General features: G+C 40.8%; 1 protein-coding gene across 3 annotated transcripts; it reads right to left on the minus strand.

Annotated features, from left to right (window-relative positions):
- Positions 1 to 327: 327 nt before the first annotated feature.
- On the minus strand, positions 328 to 17,019 carry prps1a (phosphoribosyl pyrophosphate synthetase 1A). 3 transcript variants are annotated; one of them, XM_024431583.2, is made up of 7 exons: positions 16,589 to 17,019; positions 14,504 to 14,687; positions 9,572 to 9,670; positions 9,218 to 9,342; positions 8,708 to 8,881; positions 8,318 to 8,477; positions 328 to 2,427 (listed from the first exon to the last, which is right to left on the minus strand). In XM_024431583.2, the coding sequence occupies exons 1-7, from the start codon at positions 16,708 to 16,710 to the stop codon at positions 2,335 to 2,337; spliced, it is 957 nt and encodes a 318-aa protein (XP_024287351.1). In that variant the 5' UTR covers positions 16,711 to 17,019; the 3' UTR covers positions 328 to 2,334. The 3 variants fall into 3 exon arrangements, with proteins under 3 accessions (XP_024287351.1, XP_024287349.1, XP_024287352.1); XM_024431581.2 differs by having other exon boundaries at positions 14,498 to 14,687; XM_024431584.2 differs by lacking the exon at positions 14,504 to 14,687 and having other exon boundaries at positions 16,589 to 16,724.
- Between the last annotated feature and the right edge of the window lie 6,974 nt (positions 17,020 to 23,993).

Genomic DNA, 23,993 nt, shown 5'->3' on the forward strand with positions numbered 1-23,993 from the left:
ATAACAATCAAATATATGGCACCATTAGTAAAAACAGTGTTTTTGTTTGATAGCCATTATTTGATACTCCTCACCACACAAGACCAGTTGATAACAATAGACAACCTGAGTCAGCCAACCGCCAAAGTCCCCCCCCCTCACCCTTACAGATTGTTCCATTTTTGTGTGATGCATATACCCCAAAATAAATGGTTTAATTACAGCAAAGGAATATAATGCATACATAGAAAAACAGCAACTTTAGACTGATCTCTGCTGACTGACAAGTTCCCCAATCATAGTTTCACTTTGAATTGCATAGATAAAAAACATAAATAATGAAAACGATTCAAACTTACAGATATCATTTTATTGTTCCAAGATCATAACCCAATAAATCCATTTCAAGTATCCATGTTGTGGAGGGCAGGATCTCTCATATCATGGAAGCAATGTTAAATCCTGCACATTTTCCACGTAAGGCAACAAGGATCCTCAAATCAATCTGCAGATGTCTTTCTTAGAGTTGACTGGGTTTTAAAGGGAGTTCGTTTCAGCTCAAAAATCAGACAAATTTAAACAGTAAAAACATCATAAAGATTTGATTCTGGGGTATAACGGCCTTGCAGTGTATTGCGCTTACCAGTTATTAAAGCAGATAGTTGTGTTTGAGAGTTATATAGCTGACAACACTTTATAAATCAATCAAAAAGAGAAAATATTAGGCCTTACACATACGCAGGATTTTGAGCTGCTCAAGCAGTCGTTTTCTAAATGGACGAAGACTAAACTGAAGTTGAAGGGGCGCATGCTACCCCAAGCGGCGACTGCCCGAAGGATTCCCGAGTTTGAGCGCTGAAGTTCCTTTAATAATTTGAACTTTCCAATACCTCGCAAAACCACTTGGGTTAGTAAAGCTAAATTAATGTGACAGCAACATTAGAAGCTCCATGCATTAAAGGCCTTATTGCTTGACGAATAAAAGATGGCAGATGTGCAAGAGACATTGAATCACATTCATTAGGTATACACGGTGTACAAAATCCTTCCATGACAGACTAGGGGGTTTCAAATTGATTCCACGGAGAGCCTAGTGTCCGCAGGTTTACTGTTTCCTTTCAATTAATCCCTAGATAACCAGGTGTGGGAAGTTTCTTGCCAATTAGTGACCTTAATTCATCAATCAAGTACAAGGGACAAGCGAAAACCAGCAGACACTTTGCCCTCATGGAATGAGTTTGACACCTGTGACATACTTGCCAGGTGAAAGCTAGCTCTTATTGAGATCACCTGTTAAATCCACTTTAAATCAGTGTAGCTGAAGGGAGGACACAGGTTCATGGATTTTTAAGCCTTGAGACATGGCTTGTGTGCCATTCAGAGGGTGATTGGGCAAGACCAAAATATTTTAGTACCATTGAATGGGGTATGGTAGTAGGTGCCAGATGCACCGGTTTGAGTCATGAACTGCAACGCTGCTGCGTTTTTCACTTAGCAGCGTCCCGTGTGTATCAAGAATAGTCCACCACCCGAAGAACATCCAGCCAAACTTCACACATGGGCCAGCATGCCTGTGGAACACTTCACACCTTGTAGTACAGTCCACACCCAGACAAATTGACTTCAAAAGGTGTTCCTAATGTTTTATACACAGTGTGTTCGCACCGCAAGTGATGCTTTGATTACAATTACATAAAACCATGCAACTAAATATTTAAATCATGGTATCAACATGCCAAGGCATAGAATTAAGGACACTTTAACGGAATTCTGAACAGCAAGCGCTTCCTAGAATATTGCATGAAAAACAAGCTTATTTAGCATAAAGACAACTGAAGACTAGCTTAACTAAAGCAAGGATGTAAACAATACACACTGCTTTATTCTTGAACAACTGTGCCAAAAGCACCTTCGTCGTAAAATTAAAAATACTGTCTAGGAAATGCAAGTGGGTAGCTTCACATTTCAAGTCCCCCCATATAAAAAAATAGTGACAAAAAACAAACAAGCTCATAAAACAGAACTAGCCATCTTGGAGCATTTCTCTCAAACTAGGGCGTCAGCAGCAATGTAAACTACGACTTTCAATCTTACAATAGACAATGCTTATATGTAACAACAACCTGGCATATTATTACACCAAGTAACTCAAATCTGCATTTGACAAGTCAAAAAGGTCAAACCTGTAGATAGCCAGTGCAATAACAGAATATTGGACAAAGTAGCCTACCCCACGGTAGGAATATTTACTAACTACTTCCATCCCTTGTCTTGACATGGGAAATGAATGAATGGGCTGTGATTGTGGTGCTCCAGACATCCCTCCTTTGGTACAGGTTCACCAGGTTCACCTTGTTACAAGGGAACATGGCTGAAGAGATACGACACAGACTCCCCGTTGTGTGTCCGGCGAATAGCCTCTGCCAAGATCATGGAGATGTCAATAACCTGAAATGAGAAAACTAATTAACAAACCAGAATCTCACTCAAGACTTCTTGAATATTGCCTCACGGATAACTTCAAACCGCCAAAGAAAACAATTGGTCAACTAAACACCAGTATGTGTGTAATATATCAGTGCATTTGGAAATTATTCAGACCACTTGACTTTCCCCCCATTTTGTTATGTTACAGCCTTACTCTAAAATGGATAACAAATAGTCCCCCCCATTAAAATCTACACACAATACCCCATAATGACAAAGCAAAAATAGGTTGAAATTGTTGCATAGTAAACCTGATATATCATATTTACATAAGTATTCAGACTCTTTACTCAGTACTTTGTTGAAGCACCTTTGGCAAAGATTACAGCCTCAAGTATTTTGGGGTATGACGCTACAAGCTTGGCACACCTGTATTTGGGCAGTTTCTCCCATTATTCTGTGCAGATCCTCTCAAGCTCGGTCAGGTTGGATGGGGAGAATTGCTGCACAGCTATTTTCAGGTCTCTCCAGAGATGTTTGATCAGGTTCAAGCCCAGGCTACTCAAGGACATTCAGAGACTTGTCCCAAAGCCACTCCTGCGTGGCTATGTGCTTAGGGTCGTTGTCCTATTGGAAGATGAACCTCCACCCCAGTCTGAGGTCCTGAGCACTCTGGAGTAGGTTTTCATCAAGGATCTCTGTACTTTGCTCCATTCACCTTTGCCTCGAGCCTGACGAGTCTCCCAGTCTCTGCCACTGAATAACATCCCCACAGCATCCTGCCATAACCACGGGGATGGTGCCAGGTTTCCTCCAGACGCTTGGCATTCAGGCCAAAGAGTTCAATCTTGGTTTCATCAGACCAGAGAATCTTGTTTCTTATGGTCAGAGTGTCTTTAGGTTCCTTTTGGCAAACTCCAAGCGGGATGTCATGTGCCTTTTACTGAGGAGTGGCTTCCGTCTGGCCACTACCATAAAGGCCTGATTGGTGGAGTGCTGCATAGATGGTTGTCCTTCTGGAAAGTTTTTGCTCTGATATGCACTGTGGGACCTTATATAGACAGGCGTGTGCCTTTCCAAATGATGTCCAGTCAATTGAATTTACCACATGTGGACCAATCAAGTTGTAGAAACAAAGGATGATCAATGTAAACAGGATGTACCGGAGCTCAATTTCAAATCTCATAGCAAAGGGTCTGAAAACAAAGTTCTGTTTGTAATTTTAATACATTTCTAAAAACCTGTTGTTTCGCTTTGTCATTATGGGGTATTGTGTGTAGATAATTATTTCAATCCTATTTTAGAATAAGGCTGTAACGTAACAAAACGTGGAAAAGGTCAAGGGGTCGGAGAACTTTCTGAAGACACTGTAGCATAGTTTCAACACAGTAAAGAGACGAGGACAATGCAATACACAGTAAGAATTCATCAAGCAGATACTGTAGTTAAGGCAACATGCTGAGCCATGGAAATGAAGATTGACAGCCTGCTGCTTAGATAATCATTGGACATTGTTTAAAAGAGGTTGCTATGGAGTGGAGGGAGGTTGGTATGTGTGCTCTGTACTGGTGTCATGTGATCTGCTATTTGTGAAAGCAAAACATTTGTCCAAACTTCAGCCACTTTCAGTGAATTTCTTACAGTTCAGAAAATGAACTACAATTAAATTATTTTAGAAAATATTATGTTCAAATTCCCGAAGTGACCTAAACCCTGCAACAACAAGTAAAGCGTTAGGTGCTGAGGCAGGGATTCACACCTAGGGCTGGGCGATTTATCAAATTAATTATGTTTTAGCGCGATATTCCAAACGCCTACGTCACAAGAATCTCTATAAAAAATGTTCTATGTATAAGCGCTTAAGCCCACTTGTTCTTATGTCTATATGGTCTTGTCGCTTTCACTTCTGCGATGGTGCACATTCCTGTTATCACACACAAACAAATATGAAAGAAAACCACTTGTCAGAGAAAGTTTCAATTTGCATTTGAGGTTTGGTCCAACAATCGGTCATATGGACACCGAAACACATTGAGAAATTATTTTACTGTAATAGACAAGAACTTAAAAAGGGTAACATTGGAAAGGTTGTCTCTCAACTCCTCAAATTCCTCGATGAGCAGACACAGGAAAAACAGGAGTATCAATGAATATTGAGTCTGGAAAATGAATGCTCAGTTTGTCAAGTGCGGGTTACCCCTAGCAGCATTTTAGCCAGACTTATTTTCTAAAATGTGCAATGAGCATAAACAACAATTATATAAGGAATTGGCAACTCGTTCTCATTCTGAGAAATAAGGTAGGCCACTTGAATTCAACATCTGAAAAAAGTGGATAGTCTGTCATGCTGTTAAAACAGTTGGAGACTGACAGAAGGGTGTGTTAATTATTCAACTGTTCTACCTTGTTAGCAAGCAAATTGATCCATTAGCTAGACTTTAAATATAAAGATTAGCTGGCTACTCCCTAGCACATGGACTTGTGCTTGAGAGATGTTTATGAGGCCAGTGTTCATTTTCTATATTGCCTGCTAAGTTGGTCATTATTAGTGAATGTGCATAGTTCTGGTTAAATTTGTAACCAAAATTAATCAAAAGAAATCAGCCAAGATCTCAGAAAAAAACATTGTAGACCTCCACAAGTCTGGTTCATACTTGGGAGGAATTTCCAAACACCTGAAGGTACCACGTTCATCTGTACAAACAATAGTACACAAGTATAAACACCATGGGACCACGCAGCCATCATACTGCTCAGGAAGGAGACGCATACTGTCTCCTAGAGATGAACGTACTTTGGTCCGAAATGTGCAAATGACTCCCAGAGTAACAGTAAAGGACCTTGTGAAGATGCTGGAGGAAACGGGTACAAAGGTATCTATATCCACAGTAAAACAAGTCCTATATCAACATAACCTGAACGGCCGCTCAGCAAGGAAGAAGCCACTACTCCAAAACCGCCATAAAAAAAAAGCCACACTACGGTTTGCAACTGTACATGGGGACAAAGATCATACGTTTTGGAGAAACGTCCTCTGGTCTGATGAAACAAATAGAACTGTTTGACCATAATGACCATCATTATGTTTGGAGGGAAAAGGGGGAAGCTTGCAAACCAACCGTGAAGCACGGGGCTGGCAGGATCATGTTGTGGGGTTGCTCTGCTGCAGGAGGGACTGGCACACGTCACAAAATAGATGGCATCATGAGGTAGGAAAATGATGTGGGTATATTGAAGCAACATCTCAAGACATCAGTCAGGAAGTTAAAGCTTGTTTGCAAATGGGTCTTCCAAATGGACAATGACCCCAAGCATACATCCAAAGATGTGGCAAAATGGCTTAAGAACAACAAAGTCAAGGTATTGGAGTGGCCATCACAAAGCCCTGACCTCAATCCTATAGAAATGTGTGGGCAGAACTGAAAAAGCGTGTGCGAGCAAGGAGGCCTACAAGCCTGAATCAGTTACACCAGCTCTGTCAGGAGGAACGGGCCAAAATGTACCCAACTTATTGTGGGAAGCTTGTGGAAGGCTAAACAATTTAAAGGCAATACACTCAATTAGTATTTGGTAGCATGTAAACTTCTGACCCACTGGGAATGTGATGAAAGAAAGAAATAATTCTCTACTATTATTCTGACATTTCACATTCTTAAAATAAAGTTGTGATCCTAACTGACCTAAAACAGGGAATTTTTACTAGGATTAAATGTCAGGAATTGTGAAAAACTGAGTTAAATGTATTTGGCTAAGGTGTATGTAAACTTTGACTTCAACTGTATATATTTGTAATAATGACAATTACAACAAAACTTAATGAATACTTATTTTATCTTAATACATAAAATCCATTTAATATAATCAAACGTTCAATTTGGTTTAAATAATGCAAAAACAAGTGCAAAAAGTAATATAATATAATAATACAAAAAGTAAAAGTGCAATATGTACCATTTGAAAAAGCTAACGTTTAAATTCCTTGCTCAGAACATATGAAAGCTTTTTCACGAGTCTTCAATATTCCCTGTTAAGAAGTTTTAAGTTGTAGTTATTATAGGACAATTTCTCTCTATGCCATTTGTGTTTCATAGACCTTTGACTATTCGATGTTCTTATAGGCACTATAGTATTGCCAGCCTAATCTCGGGAGATGATAGGCTTGAAGTCATAAACAGCACTGTGCTTCAAAAGCATTGCAAAACGCTGCTGGCAAACGGAGGAAAGTGCGGTTTGAATGAATGCATACGAGCCTTGCCGCTGCCTACCACCGCCTCAGTCAGACTGCTCTATCAAATCAGACTTAATTATAATATAATAAACACATAGAAACATGAGCCGTGGGTCATTAATATGGTCAAATCCGTAAACTATCATTTCGAAAACAAAACGTTCATCCATTCAGTGAAATACGGAACCGTTACGTATTTTACGGAACGGGTAGCAACCCTTAGTCTAAATATTGCTGTTACATTGCACAACCTTCAATGTTATGTCATAATTATGTACAATTCTGGCAAATGAATTACGGTCTTTGTTAGGAAGAAATGGTCTTCACACAGTTCGCAACGAACCAAACTGCTGCATATACCCGGACTCTGCTTACAATGAACGCAAGAGAAGTGACACAATTTCAGGCACTGCATTGGTTATATGTAACACAGGACAAGCTAGTTAAACTAGTAATATCATCAACATGTGTAGTTAACTAGTGATTATGTTAAGATCGATTTTTTAAAAACATTTTATATAAGATAAGTTTAAATGCAAGCTAGCAACTTACCACGGCTCCTTGCTGCCTGCACTTGCATAACAGGTGGTCAGCCTGCCACGCAGTCTCCTCGTGGATTGCAATATAATTGGCCATAATCGGCATCCAAAAACGCTGATTACCGATTGTTATGAAAACTTGAAATCGGCCCGAATTAAAATCGGCCATTCCGATTAATTGGTCGACCTCCAGTTGACACGGTCATTGATTTTTTTAGAATTCAAAGCACACTTAACCAGCATGGCTACCACAGCGATACGCCACCCCATCTGGTTTGCACTTAGTGGGACTATCATTTGTTTTTCAACAAAACAATAACCCAACACATCTCCAGGCAGTGTAAGGGCTATCTGACCAAGAAGGAGAGTGATGGAGTGCTGCATCAGATGACCTGGCCTCCACAATCCCCCAACCTCAACCCAATTGAGATGGTTTGGAATGACTTGGACCGCAGAGTAAAGGAAAAGCAGCCAACAAGTGCTCAGCTTGTGGGAACTCCTTCAAGACTGTTGGAAAAGCATTCCAGGTGAAGCTGGTTGAGAGAATACCAAGAGTGTGCAAAGCTTTCATCAAGGCAACGGGTGGTTATTTTGAATAATCTAAAATATTTAAACACTTTTTGGTTACTACTTGATTCCATGTGTTATTTCATAGTTTTGATGTCTTCACTATCATTGTACAATGTAGAAAATAGTCCAAATAGAGAAAAACCTTTGAATGAGGTGTGTCCAAACTTTTGACTGGTACTGTATGTAGAATATTGGCCTGTTGGAAATTACAAACTCCCTACTACATCACAGTTCAGGATGGGATCTGAATTATCTGTAGAGAAACTGTGCAATGTGCGTGCGCCTTGAGCTCAGAAGAAAAAAAAAAAAAAATGAAACTCAAACAAATTGAGTCAACTTCTGTCAGTTGTTTAAAAAACAAACAAAAAAATAATCTACATTTCAGTTAGTCGCTGAGCACTAATTATTAGTGGGTCTTATGGTTGTGGAAGGCTTATATTTTAGCCTAAGTATAATTTCACAAGCCCTGAATTCATTAGATTATTGCTGACTGTTTGACATGCAGTGTATTTTACCTTTAATTGTACAAAAAATATATATTGCGAATCTCCATATCGCCAAGCTCCAATCTGACCTGTATTTTTGAACAGTGTTTCATCTTGTCCTCCTGTGGGATGGTATTCGTCACAACCACAGCCTCAAAACAGGCATTGTTAATGCGGGTGATGGCAGGGCCTGAAAAGATCCCATGGGTTAGGATAGCGTAGACCTTTGTAGCTCCAGCAGAGACGAGCCTGGATGTCCAGAAGGAAAAAAAAGACAAACAAAAAAGTAAACTAAAATTAAAATAGGTTGAATTCACCCCCCTTTGTTTGTAAACAACCTTGCTATCCAATTGATATTTTCAGAGACTGTTCCCTAAACAAATGTAATAGTTTGTCAGTATCGGTTGTACATTTAAAGATTTTATATTCAGTCTCTGCTCTGTAAAGATCTATGCAGCTAAAACACAGTAGTGACTCACTTATCTGCAGCATGGCAGATGGTGCCGCAGGTGTCTGCCATGTCATCAACTAAGATGGCCACTCTGTCCTTCACGTCCCCCACCAGGACCATGCGGTCCACCTCGTTAGCCTTCTTTCGCTCTTTGTGGATGAGAGCGAAGTCCACATTCAGCCTGTCTGCTATAGAGGTGACCCTGCAAGGGGAATCCACAGATTGGCGAGGTTATGGTACTACAGATGATGTCAATTATTCCACAGAGTTACATCACATTACAATTAACATAGAATTATAAACCAGTTTCTTACTATATGATAAATCGCAAATTACAAACACATGCACTGATGACAGTATCAAAAAGTTTGTTGCCTAATTACAACTAAATGGTTGTAATAATGAACGAGGTGAAAGTAACAAACACCTTAATGAATTGATCCACAATCATCCTTTCAACATGCTGATATTTCTAACAACTAAAATCTGTCCCTTGGAATTGATGAAGCATCTGTAGGCCCATTGGTACCCGCTTTACCTTTTTGCTCCTCCGGCATCAGGAGACACAATGGTGCAATTCTTCCACTCATTGATGTTCTCTTTTATCCATTTCAGCACAGCTGGCTCAGCGTATAGATTGTCCACAGGGATATCAAAGAACCCCTACAGAGGCGTACAGAGAGCAAAATCATGATAAGATACAGGATCATTAGTCAGTGTCCTCAAACTTCCTTACTTGCAACAGCTTTTTGGAGAAAATGTAATGTGGCTCATTATAGTATGTAACACAAGTATAGTCTAATGAATATTTTGTACATCTTACTTGTGAATCCTACACCAGTGACTGCAATATACTGATGAAATGAGACAACTAATGTGCCAGATTGCTCACCTGTATCTGCGAGGCATGCAGGTCCATGGTGATAATGTGATTGGCTCCTGACACTGACAACATGTTGGCCACCAGCTTTGCAGAGATGGGTGCCCGACTCTGTGAAGAAGAACATTGTATAAGCATAGAGGTTAACAATGCCTGAAGGACCATTGAGCCACAATTATATATTTTTAAAATATTAAAAAGGAGGAATACCCATCTCTTTTCTGAATTAGCTTTGTCAGTAGGGGTGTAAAGGGTCCGAAACTTTCCGGTTAATTTCCAGAAATTTCTCATGGGGAAGTTAAGCCCTGGAATTTTGGAAATGTTGCTTAAATTCATCAAAATAATTAGCTTATAACAGTGAACCATTTTTTGTGCAGCATATTTTGGTTAAACTATCCCCAATTCAATGGAATTGTAACCCTCTGCATGCACAGTGCACTCTTCCATCACATGTACAGCTGATTCTCAAGATCTTGCACACTAATGAGATGCTATTTAGCCCACACTATTACACTGTCTGAGCCAAGGACTTACATTCTTTCTGGTCAGTTCTGATTACAATACTGGGTGGGGTGAATATATTTTATATCACATTTTTTGTTAACAAGTAAATAGTAGCCTACAGCAAAGTGTTAAAATAATTTCTAACTTGCTAAATTCTGCTAGTTAGTTTTTTCTACCATGGTTTTAGCTTGCTTGAGCCTGCTGACTGAAGTGTTAATTAACCTGTTTCCATACATGCTTCATTCAAAAAAAATATCTTAGAAAGGAGTTGTTTAATCTAACTGCTAAACTATTTCTGTACATCGAGTTATGACTTTTTTGCTCATTTTTTTTCTAATCTTTACAGGAAAATGCCACGGGCACTATCTGATGTGTGGAGACTTTTCACTGCAGCTAATGTAGAAGGAAAAGCTGTGTACATTTGCAAATACTGAGCCAAATCATGAAGAATGCAACAAAGATGCAGAATCATCTGGCCATGTGCATAAAGTTCCCTCAGCTCTCACAACCTCTGACAAGAGTCCCTCTACTTCTATTCGAGGTGAAAATTATAAATCAGACACCGTATCGATAACAGCTCATGGTCCTCCTGGAATCAGAAGTTTTTTGGACTCCATGGAGGAACGTAGTCAGAAATGCTGATGAATGTCTTATTCGAGCTGCGTATGCAACTGGTTCACTTCTGATGCTCACAGGCAATGTGTATTGGAAGAGATTTCTGAATGTTCTTCGCCCAGCATACACCCCTCCAACCAGACATGCTTTATCTACTCATTTTCTGGATGCAGAGTTCAAGTGAAGGTCAAGCAAATCATAGAGAAAGCAGACTTTTGCAATCATCTCTGATGGGTGGTCAAATGTTCGTGGGGAAGGAATAATTAACTACAATAATTAAATGTTTGACAGTCTCCTGGAGGGGAAGGAGTCTCTCCAAGAAATGGCCTTATCACAGTCTGCCATCAAGAGGATCCCCCTGGATGATGTATTTTGGGAGAGAGTGGTAAGCAACCTGAAACCTATAGCAGTTAGCCATTGAACAGATTGAGGGAGACAATGCCATACTGTCTCATGTTCAGACTTTACTTGCAGGTGTAAGAGAAGAAATCCGTACTGCCCTGCCCACTTCACTGTTGCTCCAAGCAGAGGAAACTGCAGTTCTGAGATACATCAAAAAGCGTGAAGACTTCTGCCTGAAGCCCATACACGCCGCAACGTACATGTTGGACCCCAAGTATGCTGGCAAGAGCATCCTGTCTGGTGCAGAGATCAACAAGGCCTATGGTGTCATCACTACTGTGTCTCTCCACCTTGGCCTGGATGAGGGCAAGGTTCTTGGCAGTCTGGCGAAGTACACTTCCAAGCAAGGGCTTTTGGATGGAGATGCAATATAGCAGTCGTGCCAACATATCTCATCAGCCATCTGGTGGAAGGGCTTTTGTGGATCGGAGGCTCTTCCCCTGTTGCCTCCATCATCCTCCAAATCACACCAACATCAGAGAGCAACTGGTTCTTGTTTGGGAACACACACACCAAAGCACGCACCTGGTTGACCAATACAAGGATAGAAAAATTGGTAGCCATCCAGGCAAATTTGAGCCAGATAATGAGCCATTCTCAAAGAGGATGGAAAGTGACAGTGAAGATGAGGCCTCAGAGTCTGATGTTCAAGAGTTGGACATTGAGGAGGTCCAGGGAGAAGACATGGAAGCCTCAGAGGAAGACAGTAAAAACTAAAGTTTTGGTTTTCATTTTACAGATGCACATTGAAAACGTTTTTGGGAGATGCGATGAATCATTTGGATCATTCAATATTCCCTTTCTTTTGATGTTCAGTGAAATCATCCCATGTGAAGAGTCAACTCATTTAATTAAAGTTCAATTCATAGCATTTTTTTTTCTATTGGAATGATTTAATAATTTGCAATTATGTCTACTTATGATAAACCTTTTACCTTATGTTTCTGTTTCCATATAATAATGGTAAATGTATGCAATGCAAAAAACACCTAAATGTTATTAATAATTTGCATATATTTCCGTTAATTCCCATAGAAAGTTTCCACCTCAATATTCCCCAAAATGTGCAACCCTAGTTAGTCCATTCAACCAAAGTGGTTCGTCCAACAGGGCATTTTTGAAAAGCAGTCAAATATTTGCTGAGATCAATCAAATCAAATCACTGACTGATTGATATTGATAGTGCAGAGCAGCGGTTCCCAAACTAGGGGTTACGAGCCCCATTTGCGGTCTCCTGATATTAAAAATGGGGTCGCGGGAGAATTTCATTCCCACTGTGAATTGCTAGGCCCGCTACGCTACGCCATATGAAACCACACACTATTGCAGAGACATTCATGTCACAGGACGCAATTGATATAGTGAAAACAATGTGTTGGGAGGCAGAGGTGCAGAAACTCACATCAATACCTTTGTCAAATAACACAGCTAAACTAAGAATTAATGCGATTGCTAGCAATCAAAAGAAAACTGACAATGACAAACTCCCCAGCTTATGCTCTCCAAATGGACATTAGCTGTGAGGGCCGAGATGCCCACGCATTGACTTTTGTTCTCTATACACGTCAGGGAATGCTATTTACCAGGACCGATTGCTCAGTCTCACGATTCAAGAGCATAAAACGGCAGAAGAGATGTTCAGTTTGCTGCGTGGCCATATTGACGAAAAACAAATTCCATGGGCTCAAACGGTGGACTTTTGCACAGATGGGGCTCAATCTATGGCGGGGCAGGGCAAGCCTCTGCACTCTAGTTATGAATGTCTCCCTCTCCCATATGGATATACTGAGAGCAACTGGCAGCAAAAGAGCTGAGCACAGAACACTGAGAAATTGCAGCAGGTAACTTTGATTGTATAAACTACATCCACTGCACACACACACCTGTTCGCAAAACTATGTGGAGATATGGGATCAGAGCATGACAATGTTCAATTTCACACCAAGGCGTGGCAGTTATCGAGAGGGAGTGTTGGAAAGATTTTTTCGCATTGAGAGATGAACGGTTGTCATGTAACAGACATATTTGGGAAACTGAACGCAAGCATGGAGGGGAAATACAAAAACATGTTACAGATGAGTGAATCAGTGGATTCAGAGGATAGAATTCTTATTGGAGAGTCCAAAGTGAACCATGACACCTTTCCTCAGCTGTGCATGTTTCTAACAGAAAACAGAATCAGTAAGTGTCCCACACGATTGATGGCTGCTCACCTCCAACACTTGGAAGAGCACTTTCTGACCTACTTCCCAATCCTGACTCAGTTGACATGCCGGTAAGTGAAATCAAACAGCTGATCAAGCAGTCATATGACCGAATGCTGCAGACAACGGAGGCGTTTTTGTTCCCGACTCAAAGGGAATTACCTGCAGTCTCCCTCTAAGCATTACAACTCATGGTACCCTTGGTACCCTTCGCCAGCTCCAGCAGGTGTATCTCACTGATCATCCCTAAAGCCAACACCTCATTTGGCTGCCTTTCGTTTCAGTTCTCTGCTGCCTGTGACTGGAACGAATTGCAAAAATCGCTGAAGTTGGAGACTTTTATCTCCCTCACCAACTTCAAACATCTGCTATCTGAGCAGCTAACTGATCGCTGCAGCTGTACATAGTCTATCGGTAAATAGCCCACCCATTTTTACCTACCTCATCCCCATACTGTTTTAATTTATTTACTTTTCTGCTCTTTTGCACACCAATATCTCTACCTGTACATGACCATCTGATCATTTATCACTCCAGTGTTAATCTGCAAAATTGTAATTATTCACCTACCTCCTCATGCCTTTTGCACACAATGTATATAGGCTCCCTTTTTTTCTACTGTGTTATTGACTTGTTAATTGTTTACTCCATGTGTAACTCTGTGTTGTCTGTTCACACTGCTATGCTTTATCTTGGCCAGGTCGCAGTTGCAAATGAGAACTTGTTCTCAACTAGCCTAACTGGTTAAATAAAGGTGAAATAAAAAAAATCTGTGTGAAGCTGCATTCAGTGATCTTGTCTGCATTAAAACCAAATATAGATCCAGGTTGGATGTGACAGCAGAGATTAGGTGCACACTTTTGACCACACCCCCTGACGCAACATGCATCAAGCACACCCATCTCATTAGTGGCAGTGAGAAGAGACATCAGACTAATTTGCAAATTACTGTCATAGCCCCATATTAAAAGTATGTGATAAGTTGAGAAGACAATCAGAAATAGTATTAGAATGTTTTTCAATTGACTGCCATTGCCCCAAATAAAATAAAAAGTTAACGTTGGCAGTTAATTACAACAAAAATGTCCACATGGTTGGGTCCGTGAGAATTTTTAGACATCAAAATGGGGTCGTGGGCCAAAAAAGTTTGGGAACCCCTGGTGTAGTGTGTTGGTGATGTGAATAAAGAACAAACGATTTAAGTTTCCCTCACCCCCACCTTGTCCTTCTTGTCTTGTCTTGCATATGGGAAACAGGGGATGACAGCCGTGACTCGTGAGGCAGAGGCAATCTTACAGGCATTGATCATGATGAGGAGCTCCATTAAGTTATCGTTAATCTCACCACAACCACTCTGGACAATGTAGACATCCTCTCCTCTGACACTCTCCCCAATCTCCACGCTGCAGGAGTAAATCATGTGGTGTCAGACAGTAGACTATCCATGGTGACAGGCCCATAACAGGTAGAGAACAATAAGATCATAGAATCATGGGCTTCCAGGTCAATGGATACAACTCAACGAATGAATGTTCTGTATATTCACAGTTATACATTTCTGCTCTACCAACTATTCTGTGATCTAACATTATACCAACATAACTTGAAAAAGAAACAGAGGATATTGAAGAACCCTATGGATGTCAACACTCAGGATGAGGGCTATTATTACAAACCTCCAGGTAAACAATATTCTTAAGCTTTTCACATGTCAAAGGCACCTGCTACTTATACCCTGCAACAAGCAAGCAAGTCCCATGTCTACTGTCAAACAGGATCATTTTACAACACTAGTAAAAACACAGTACAACTCAGAAGTACTAATATGGTTATATGAAAATAATTTCAATTGGTTTGATAAGACTGAACTCCTGTGATGGATGGAAAATAATTTGTTGCAAGAGTACATCGCCTACCAACTTCACCTACTGCTAGAGGGTCAGTGTGAGTGCTAGCATTAAAAGGAAGTAGAGTAATACAATTATAAGCTTTTAGCATGACAAATTGGCTAGAAGTCAATTAAGCAAAAAAAGATTCCCACTACTGGGAGGATGTAAAATTAGCTAGCCAAATGCCGCTTTCAAAACATCTGGGACCTCGGAAATCTACGACTTCAGAGCATTCAAGACAACTGGAACTCGGAAAACTGGGGGGAAATCGTTTAAAGGTAATTCTAATCGGAAACGCTGGCCTCTTGCCGTGTTCAACACTGGGAACTCGGAAAAAAACGATTTTAACGTTCATCCAACTCGGAAACTATTTGCAGAGCTCTGAATTTCCGACATGAAGATCACTGACGTCATGATAAACCTCGTATTTTTCCGAATTTACAGTTGTTTTGAACGTGGCATCTTTCTAGAGTTCCTACTTTCCGTCCTGAAGTACGAGTTCACAGTTGTCTTGAAACACCAACAGTCAACCTGAATAAAGGTGATGATGCCATGATCTCGTGCAGCGTTCAAGTAGTAGTCGGAACTAAAAAAAAAAAACTCGGAAATGTCAGACGAGCTAACTGGCTGTAGTTATACACGTGCTGCAAGTTAACAAACCATACATTTCTGAGTTCCGAATAGCACGTGAACGCGGCATCCATGCAGAAGTAGCGCATACTATTCACACGTGAGGGACAATTAATGGTATGTGATTCACTGTGAATGGTTTAACTAGCCCGCTCTGCTTGCTAGCCATTTATACATGTAAAGGGCCACGAAGGGGTTTCCACTAGATAGCAGCCACAACGTCAAAATCGGGTATATCGTAAAAAATGACATCGTAAAATGTTAACATTTGCTGTTTGGTCTTAATGTAAGGTTAGGCATAACGTTAAGTTTAGGTTTGAAATCACATTTGATTACGTATTTTAGAAATAGGCGGGGTTTGACATTGTGGCAACAAGTGACGATCCCATGAAAGGTCATTGAAATGACATCCCCACGACTACAATCCAAACGGTTTTTGGGAGTTGAAGTTCGAGGCCTCCTTCCCTTACCCGGTCTCATTTGATGGTAAATCTAAAATTGCCAACAACTAGTTAACTAGATACAAACCTGTACCAGTAGTAGATGCCAACCGCCGTTAAACTCCAATGCCCGGTTTGTGGTAAACTAATCGTAGCTACTATAGCTAGCAACAACGACCACTCACTCGCACTTTCAATTGGCCATGTGGGCTAATTTTAAACTCACCGTTATCTAACATTGGCAAACAATTACTACAAAATTCACACATTTGTCAAAAATAACTAACGTTTGCTTGCAATATAACTGGTATTCGGTAAAATCTCAATTGCTTAGACACAACCTACCATGTCTCCTGATTGCTGAATTTTTTAGTCACAACCTTCCCCAGTTCAAGTCCCAGGCGGTCCGCAATTTTCTGACCAAGGTCCGGATGAGAGCTGCCGCTGAATATCTTTATGTTAGGCATTTTGGACCTACGAGGGATACGATTGAAGTAGCCAAACACCCGTAATTACATAAATTCACGGCTAACAAGAAAAAAAACATACATAAATGCTAGCTAGATTCTCTTTAGCTAACCCACCAACAGCCAAGGAGGAGCGCTTGGGATGGTGAATGATTTTTTTTTGTCTATAGGTTGGCTGGGTTACTCTTACTATACGGTGCCCAAATTGATGACGGGGAAAGCTTGTGTGGTGTGAACTCGATCGGTTGAAATACTATAGGAGCGTTTACTTCAGAGAGCGCTCCGTAAACCACGCCCCAGTGGACAGAGCTAAACATGTTGCACCGGGACACGTTTTATAGCCTGTAATTTTGCTATGGGTCCGCGGTGGTTCTGTGTAAACTAGTTATGCTAGTATATTTGAGACCAATGTATTGCAGTTAATTTCGTTTCTGACCTAAGTAAAATATCTGAGTAGTAGTCCTAAATAGGGAAACAACGAGTCCCAAACAGTTCGCAACAGAACATACCAGAGGGGGCATCGTTTACTACCAGAATTATTGGGATCATTTGGTTACAACCTGTGTTTGGAATACATTAGAAATACAAATAAAGATGTCATTAAATTTGCTTTGAAATGACGGGCCTGCCTGAGAATAACATTCAGTTTTCTGCCTGAGTGTGGCGCTGTTAACAGCAATGTTTTAAGTCCATAATTAACCTATACTCGGCATCCATTATCTTACATACTACTGCAACAAATTGTCAGTTATTTGCCCTTTTATAGAATACCCTTTTTTGTATCTTTACTAATGACTCAAAGTTGTGTCAGCATTAACATTGGCTGCATATCCATTGTCCTTCTCCCAAAGTGTGGACTTGCACATTTCTTCTCATCTCAGGGATTTAATAATGGTATAAAGTATCTCAAGCCAATACTTACACCTGTCCAATGCTTGGATATCCACGAGGAGAAGGATAGACAATTGATATGCAGCCATTGACTTCATGTGGCTTCATCAACAGATGGACTGGACTGTGTCCCAAATGGCACCCTATTCCCTATACATAGTGCACTAATTTGTTTCAAGGGCCATAGGGCTGTGGTCAAACAGAGTGCATTATACAGGGAAAAGGATACCCATTGGGATGCATTGAACCTGTTGAGTCCCACCCTGCCTATAGTAAACCATTTCTCCATCCCATTCCCCAAATTAAGCAAATGAGGGGGAGAGGCTGCTACTATAAGTGATGTAGTAAATTACTTTTCCTGTCAATGACTTTGATTGATAAACTTCCATGATTGTGTTGGTGTGTGTCCCTTTTGAAGGTTTAATAAAACATTCTGTTAGAGCTGATATAGACATATGTATAAAAGACAGAACATTCAGAGCACCGTGTGTGTAAATATATGAATGTATATGTTGAAATATTAGGTACGTACCTTTCTGATTTATATTTACCTGATTGAGATATATTCCTTTTGTTAATAGTGTAACTTAGATTTGGTCTCCCCCCTTTTCCCATTCATTGTACTGTGGTAAGTGTGTTAGTGATAGGATAAAAGCAGGAAGTTGGGCCTTCGGGGGTGTGGAGTTCCAGCTAGACACTGGAGCGGTATAGGCTTTTGACCATACATATCTACATATATATTCAAGACTGAACAGTCATGAACCAATGAGATGAATTAGTTGCTTTGCAGTTGTTGCCATTCAGCCCCATCTAGCCTTGATATGGAGTAACTGATAACTGACTAAATACTTCAGTCTTAGGAAGTCATTGGAGAAAGATGTCACACTTCCAGTTTGTTGACACTAGTGGAAGGCATAGGAACTGCAATTTGAGTCCTAAATCAATGGATACTGTAATGGCATTGAATAGAAAACTACAACAACAACAATCCTACTTCCTGAATGGATTTTTCTCAGGTTTTCGCCTGCCAAATCAGTTCTGTTATACTCACAGACATTATTTTAACAGTTTTGGAAACTTTAGAGTGTTTTCTATCAAAATCTACAAATTATATGCATACCCTATCTTCTGGGCCTGAGTAGAAGGCAGTTTAACATGGGCCTGCTTTTCATCCAAAATTCCAAATGCTGCCCCCTACCCTAGAGAAGTTAACAGAAAAAACTAACCTAGTGTTTATTCGCATTGCTGCGCTAGTATTGTAACTGACATGTTTCATCCCCTCTTGACTGAGGTAGATGAATAACCTACACTAGTGAGTAGCTACCACAGCCAGGTCAGCTCTAGCCTCTAGTAATCTGTCAGATAGCTATATGTAGCGTTAAAGAGAGTTGGCCAAAAGTTGGCTCATTAGCTCTTGTTTTTGCCTCGATCAAACTACATCCGAATCAAATGATGAAAAACCATCGGCCAAACGATTGAAGATTGATATTCCGGCGTTTTTTCAGTGCAATGGGAGTTCTATTAGTCAGTATGTCAATGTAACGTTATTGATCTGTCAGTTTACCTAGCTAATTCCCTACTTTTCCCACTGACACAATAATAAACAGCTCTAAAGTGTTACAGGCTTCACTGTCATTGTGCACAGTAGAGGTCTGCCCTGGACCGATTTCTTCATCCCTCCGACTCCCACCTGCTGCAAGGACTGGTCCCAAACCCAACCGCATTCCTGCAATGTTATTTTAGGCGTATGTGACGCAGCTCACTTGCCAGCCATGGTCCCAGCTTTTTTGCGCCCTATAGGCAAATACAAATCCGCAAAGATAACTTAAGAAATAGGGTAAATTACCAGAGATTCTCACATGGCCCTTACATTGTATTACAGGGCTATATCTGCCAATATGCTAGATGTGCAGATTGAAGAGAGCAGAGTTGGAGAGACTTGCACTTTCTATATTTATAGCCTACTTTTTAGAAGTGGGAAGATTTTCAGAAATATGGGTAATCAATATTTAGGCCTATTTCTAGGCAATGTAGTAAACTATATCATAATCATAGGCCTATTTAGGAAGCACATTTCCTTGGAAAGATAAAACTGTCCCGTGCTTCTCAGCCCATGTATACATAGGCTAGCCTAATCTATTTAATTGAGACCACACGTGCACCTGATGTCGCAGGTATGGCTACTTAACTGGAGGCAGCAAGAAGTTGGTTGAGTGCCCTCCACTTCTTTTCATGATCAATATTTATTTACAGACACATATTGAAGTTAACTGCCAAGTGATTCTCTGCCCATGTAAGCAGCCTACTCTATTTCAATCAGACCACTATACTAGGCGAAATTGAACTCTCACGCCCAACTAGGAGAGGTTGGCTAAAGTGATGCAGCGAATTGTGAAAAATGCGAAACGTGATTTTAATACAATAGGTAATCTAACGCATACAAAGCAGAAAGAGGACCATTTCGAAAATAATCTGTGGGACAACAAAAAATATTGTAATCCCAAAATCGTCAGTCTGACCCCTGCTCCCAGCATGAAACAGTCTGGGATCTGAGAATAATGGTTGTTTCAATTATTGAACCATTGATTCTATTATTGGATAATATAATGTATAAATGTACACCAAGTTAATTATTTGTCATGTCTCATTTTAGGAGGATCAGATGGTGACAGGGGTCTCAGAGTCAGGCAGCCAGGGAAGACCAGTCTGACAGGTGAGGTGAATTTTTGAAAATACAACACTTTATTCCTGCCAGATGCTATTTTAAGGCAGTCTGGAGGTTTGTCAAAGTTGATTTCCAAACTGTATCAAGGGTTGAGACGCAGCTTCAGACGCAATCGTTAGGCAAGTGTAATTTCAGTGTAGGAAAGGATGTAACAGTGTCTGTTCCACCAGTAAGTACAGATAGTAACGTTAGTACAAATCCCCTAGCACGGTCCCCACAGCCGGACAACTTTCTCATGGCTTCTGGAGGGAAATGCTGTAGGAATGCTCAACCGGTGTCGCTCATTCAGCCGACAGAAACTTTCAACCGACAGAAACTTTCAACCGGTTTTCCCCATTAAAAGCGAGTCGGAGTCTGAGGCCGAGCCTTCTCTGGTCTCTACTCCTCCCGTTACGGGGTCTGAGACGCCGAAGCTTCCCACCATTAGCTCTGACAAATTGAAAACCCTAGTCATTGGCGACTCCATTACCCGCAGTATTAGACTTAAAACGAATCATCCAGCGATCATACACTGTTTACCAGGGGGCAGGGCTACCGACGTTAAGGCTAATATGAAGATGGTGTTGGCTAAAGCTAAAACTGGTGAGTGTAGAGAGTAGAGATATTGTTATCCACGTCGGCACCAGCGATGTTAGGATGAAACAGGCAGAGGTCACCAAGCGCAACATAGCTCCAGCCTGTAAATCAGCTAGAAAGATGTGTTGGCATCGAGTAATTGTCTCTGGCCCCCTCCCAGTTAGGGGGAGCGATGAGCTCTACATCAGAGTCTCACAACTCATTCGCTGGTTGAGAACTGTTTTCTGCCCCTCCCAAAAGATAGAATTTGTAGATAATTGGCCCTCTTTCTGGGACTCACCAAGCCTCGCTTGTTGAGGAGTGACGGACTCCATCCTAGCTGGAGGGGTGCTCTCATTTTATCTACCAACATAGACAGGGCTCTAGCTCCACAATGAAATAGGGTGCAGGCCAGCCTGCCAGTTTAGTGGAGTCTGCCACTAGCACAGTCAGTGTAGTCAGCTCAGCTATTCCCATTGAGACCGTGTCTGTGCCTCGACCTAGGTTGGGCAAAACTAAACACGGCGGTGTTCGCCTTAGCAATCTTACTAGGATAAAGACCTCCTCCATTCCTGCCATTATTGAAAGAGATCGTGAAATAGGGCTACTTAATGTTAGATCCTCACTTTAAAGGCAGTTATAGTCAATGAACGAATCACTGATCATAATCTTGATGTGATTGGCCTGACTGAAACATGGCTTAAGCCTGATGAATTTACTGTGTTAAATGAGGCCTCACCTCCTGGTTACACTAGTGACCATATCCCCTGTGCATCCTGCAAAGGCGGAGGTGTTGCTAACATTTACGATAGCAAATTTCAATTTACAAAAAAAAAAAAAGACATTTTCGTCTTTTGAGCTTCTAGTCATGAAATCTATGCAACCTACTCAATCACTTTTTATAGCTACTGTTTACAGGCCTCCTGGGCCATATACAGCGTTCCTCATTGAGTTCCCTGAATTCCTATCGGACCTTGTAGTCATAGCAGATAATATTCTCATTTTTGGTGACTTTAATATTCACATGGAAAAGTCCACAGACACACTCCAAAAGGCTTTCGGAGCCATCATCGACTCAGTGGGTTTTGTCCAACATGTCTCTGGACCTACTCACTGTCACAGTCATACTCTGGACCTAGTTTTGTCCCATGGAATAAATGTTGTGGATCTTAATGTTTTTCCTCATAATCCTGGACTATCGGACCACCATTTTATTACGTTTGCAATTGCAACAAATAATCTGCTCAGACCCCAACCAAGGAGCATCAAAAGTCGTGCTATAAATTCACAGACAACACAAAGATTCCTTGATGCCTTTCCAGACTCCCTCTGCCTACCCAAGGATGTCAGAGGACAAAAATCAGTTAACCACCTAACTGAGGAACTCAATTTAACCTTGCGCAATAGCCTAGATGCAGTTGCACCCCTAAAAACTAATAACATTTCTCATAAGAAATTAGCTACATTTTCTACATTGTAGAATAATAGTGAAGACATCAAAACTGACAGCTTTGCACACTAGCGGCATTCTCTTAACCAGCTTCATGAGGTAGTCACCTGAAATGCATTTCAATTAACAGGTGTGCCTTGTTAAAAGTTCATTTGTGAAATTCCTTTCCTTCTTAATGTGTTTGATCCAATCAGTTGTGTTGTGACAAGGTAGGGCTGGTATACAGCAGATAGCCCTATTTGGTAAAAGACCAAGTCCATATTATGGCAAGAAAAGCTCAAATAAGCAGAGTGAAATGACAGTCCATCATTACTTTAAGACATGAAGGTCAGTCAAAAGGAAAATGGCAAGAACTTTGAAAGGCCTTCATGGTTGAATTGCTGCAAAGAAACCACTACTAAAGGACACCAATAATAAGAAGAGACTTGCTTGGGCCAAGAAACACGAGCAGTGGACATTAGACCGGTGAAAATCTTTCCTTTGGTCTGGAGTACAAATTGGAGATTTTTGGTTCCAACCGCCGTGTCTTTGTGAGACGCAGAGTAGGTGAACGGATGATCTCCACATGTGTGGTTTCTACCATGAAGCATGGAGGAAGAGGTGTGATGTGGTGGGGGTGCTTTGCTGGTGACACGGTCAGTGATTTATTTAGAATTCAAGGCACACACCAGCATGGCTACCACAGAATTCTGCAGCGATACGCAGTGGTGGAAAAAGTATTACATTTTCATACTTGTGTTAAAGTAAAGATACCTTAATCTAAAATTTCTCAAGTAAAAGTGAAAGTCACCTTGTAAAATACTACTTGAGTAAAAGTCTAAAAGTATTTGGTTTTAAATATACTTAAGCATCAAAAGTAAATGTGACAATGGTCCAACCGCCTTGATTCAGGGTTATGTAGCAAAATTTGAAATGTTTTTTATTTTTATGTTGGATAAAAGCAGAGACACAGAGCTACAAAATTGTATTTCATACACTGCATTTGAGGAACAATGGGAAAGTAATTCTGCTTTGAAAGTTGATAAACTTGTAACCTAACTTTTGAGAAAATGGCTTTTGAATGTTTTGGTACCAACTGGAGAGCTCCTCTTTGTCTACACCCATTCAGCATAATTCACACCTTCTTAAGCTTTAGCCCAACCCATCTCTTCAAGGGTTGATCTGAGCGTTCTGTACCAGCAACAGCAGTCAAGCACCCAATCTAACTAGTCTCAACGTCAACAGTGAAGATTCGACTCCAGGATGCTGACCTTCTAGGCAAAGCTGCAAAGAAAAAGCCATATCTCAGACTGGCAAATAAAAGGACAAGATTAAGTAAGATGGGCAAAAGAACACGGGCACTGGACAGAGGAACTCTGCCTAGAAGGCCAGCATCCCGAAGTCGCCTCTTCACTGTTGACATTGAGACTGGTGTTTTGCGGGTACTATTTAATGAAGCTGCCAGTTGAGGACTTGTGAGGCATCTGTTTCTCAAACTAGACACTAATGTACTTGTCCTCTTGCTCAGTTGTGCACCGGGCCTAACACTCCTCTTTCTATTCTGGTTAGGGCCAGTTTGCTCTGTTCTGTGAAGGGAGTAGTACACAGCGTTGTACAAGATCTTTAGTTTCTTGGCAATTTCTCACATGGAATAGCCTTCATTTCTCAGAACAATAATAGACT

The sequence above is a fragment of the Oncorhynchus tshawytscha genome, linkage group LG09 (genome assembly GCF_018296145.1).
Source record: "Oncorhynchus tshawytscha isolate Ot180627B linkage group LG09, Otsh_v2.0, whole genome shotgun sequence".
NCBI classification, from domain to species: Eukaryota; Metazoa; Chordata; class Actinopteri; order Salmoniformes; family Salmonidae; genus Oncorhynchus; species Oncorhynchus tshawytscha.

What these genes read in the sequence shown, in the direction of transcription:
- prps1a (XM_024431581.2), bottom strand. Translation starts at nt 16,710, where the DNA reads ATGCCTAACATAAAGATATTCAGCGGCAGCTCTCATCCGGACCTTGGT. An exon ending in ACAAGAAGGACAAGGTGGGG is followed by an intron (nt 9,671 to 14,497) that starts GTGAGGGAAACT and finishes TCTTCTTCACAG; the next exon opens with AGTCGGGCACCCATCTCTGC. An exon ending in GATGCCGGAGGAGCAAAAAG is followed by an intron (nt 8,882 to 9,217) that starts GTAAAGCGGGTA and finishes TTCCCCTTGCAG; the next exon opens with GGTCACCTCTATAGCAGACA.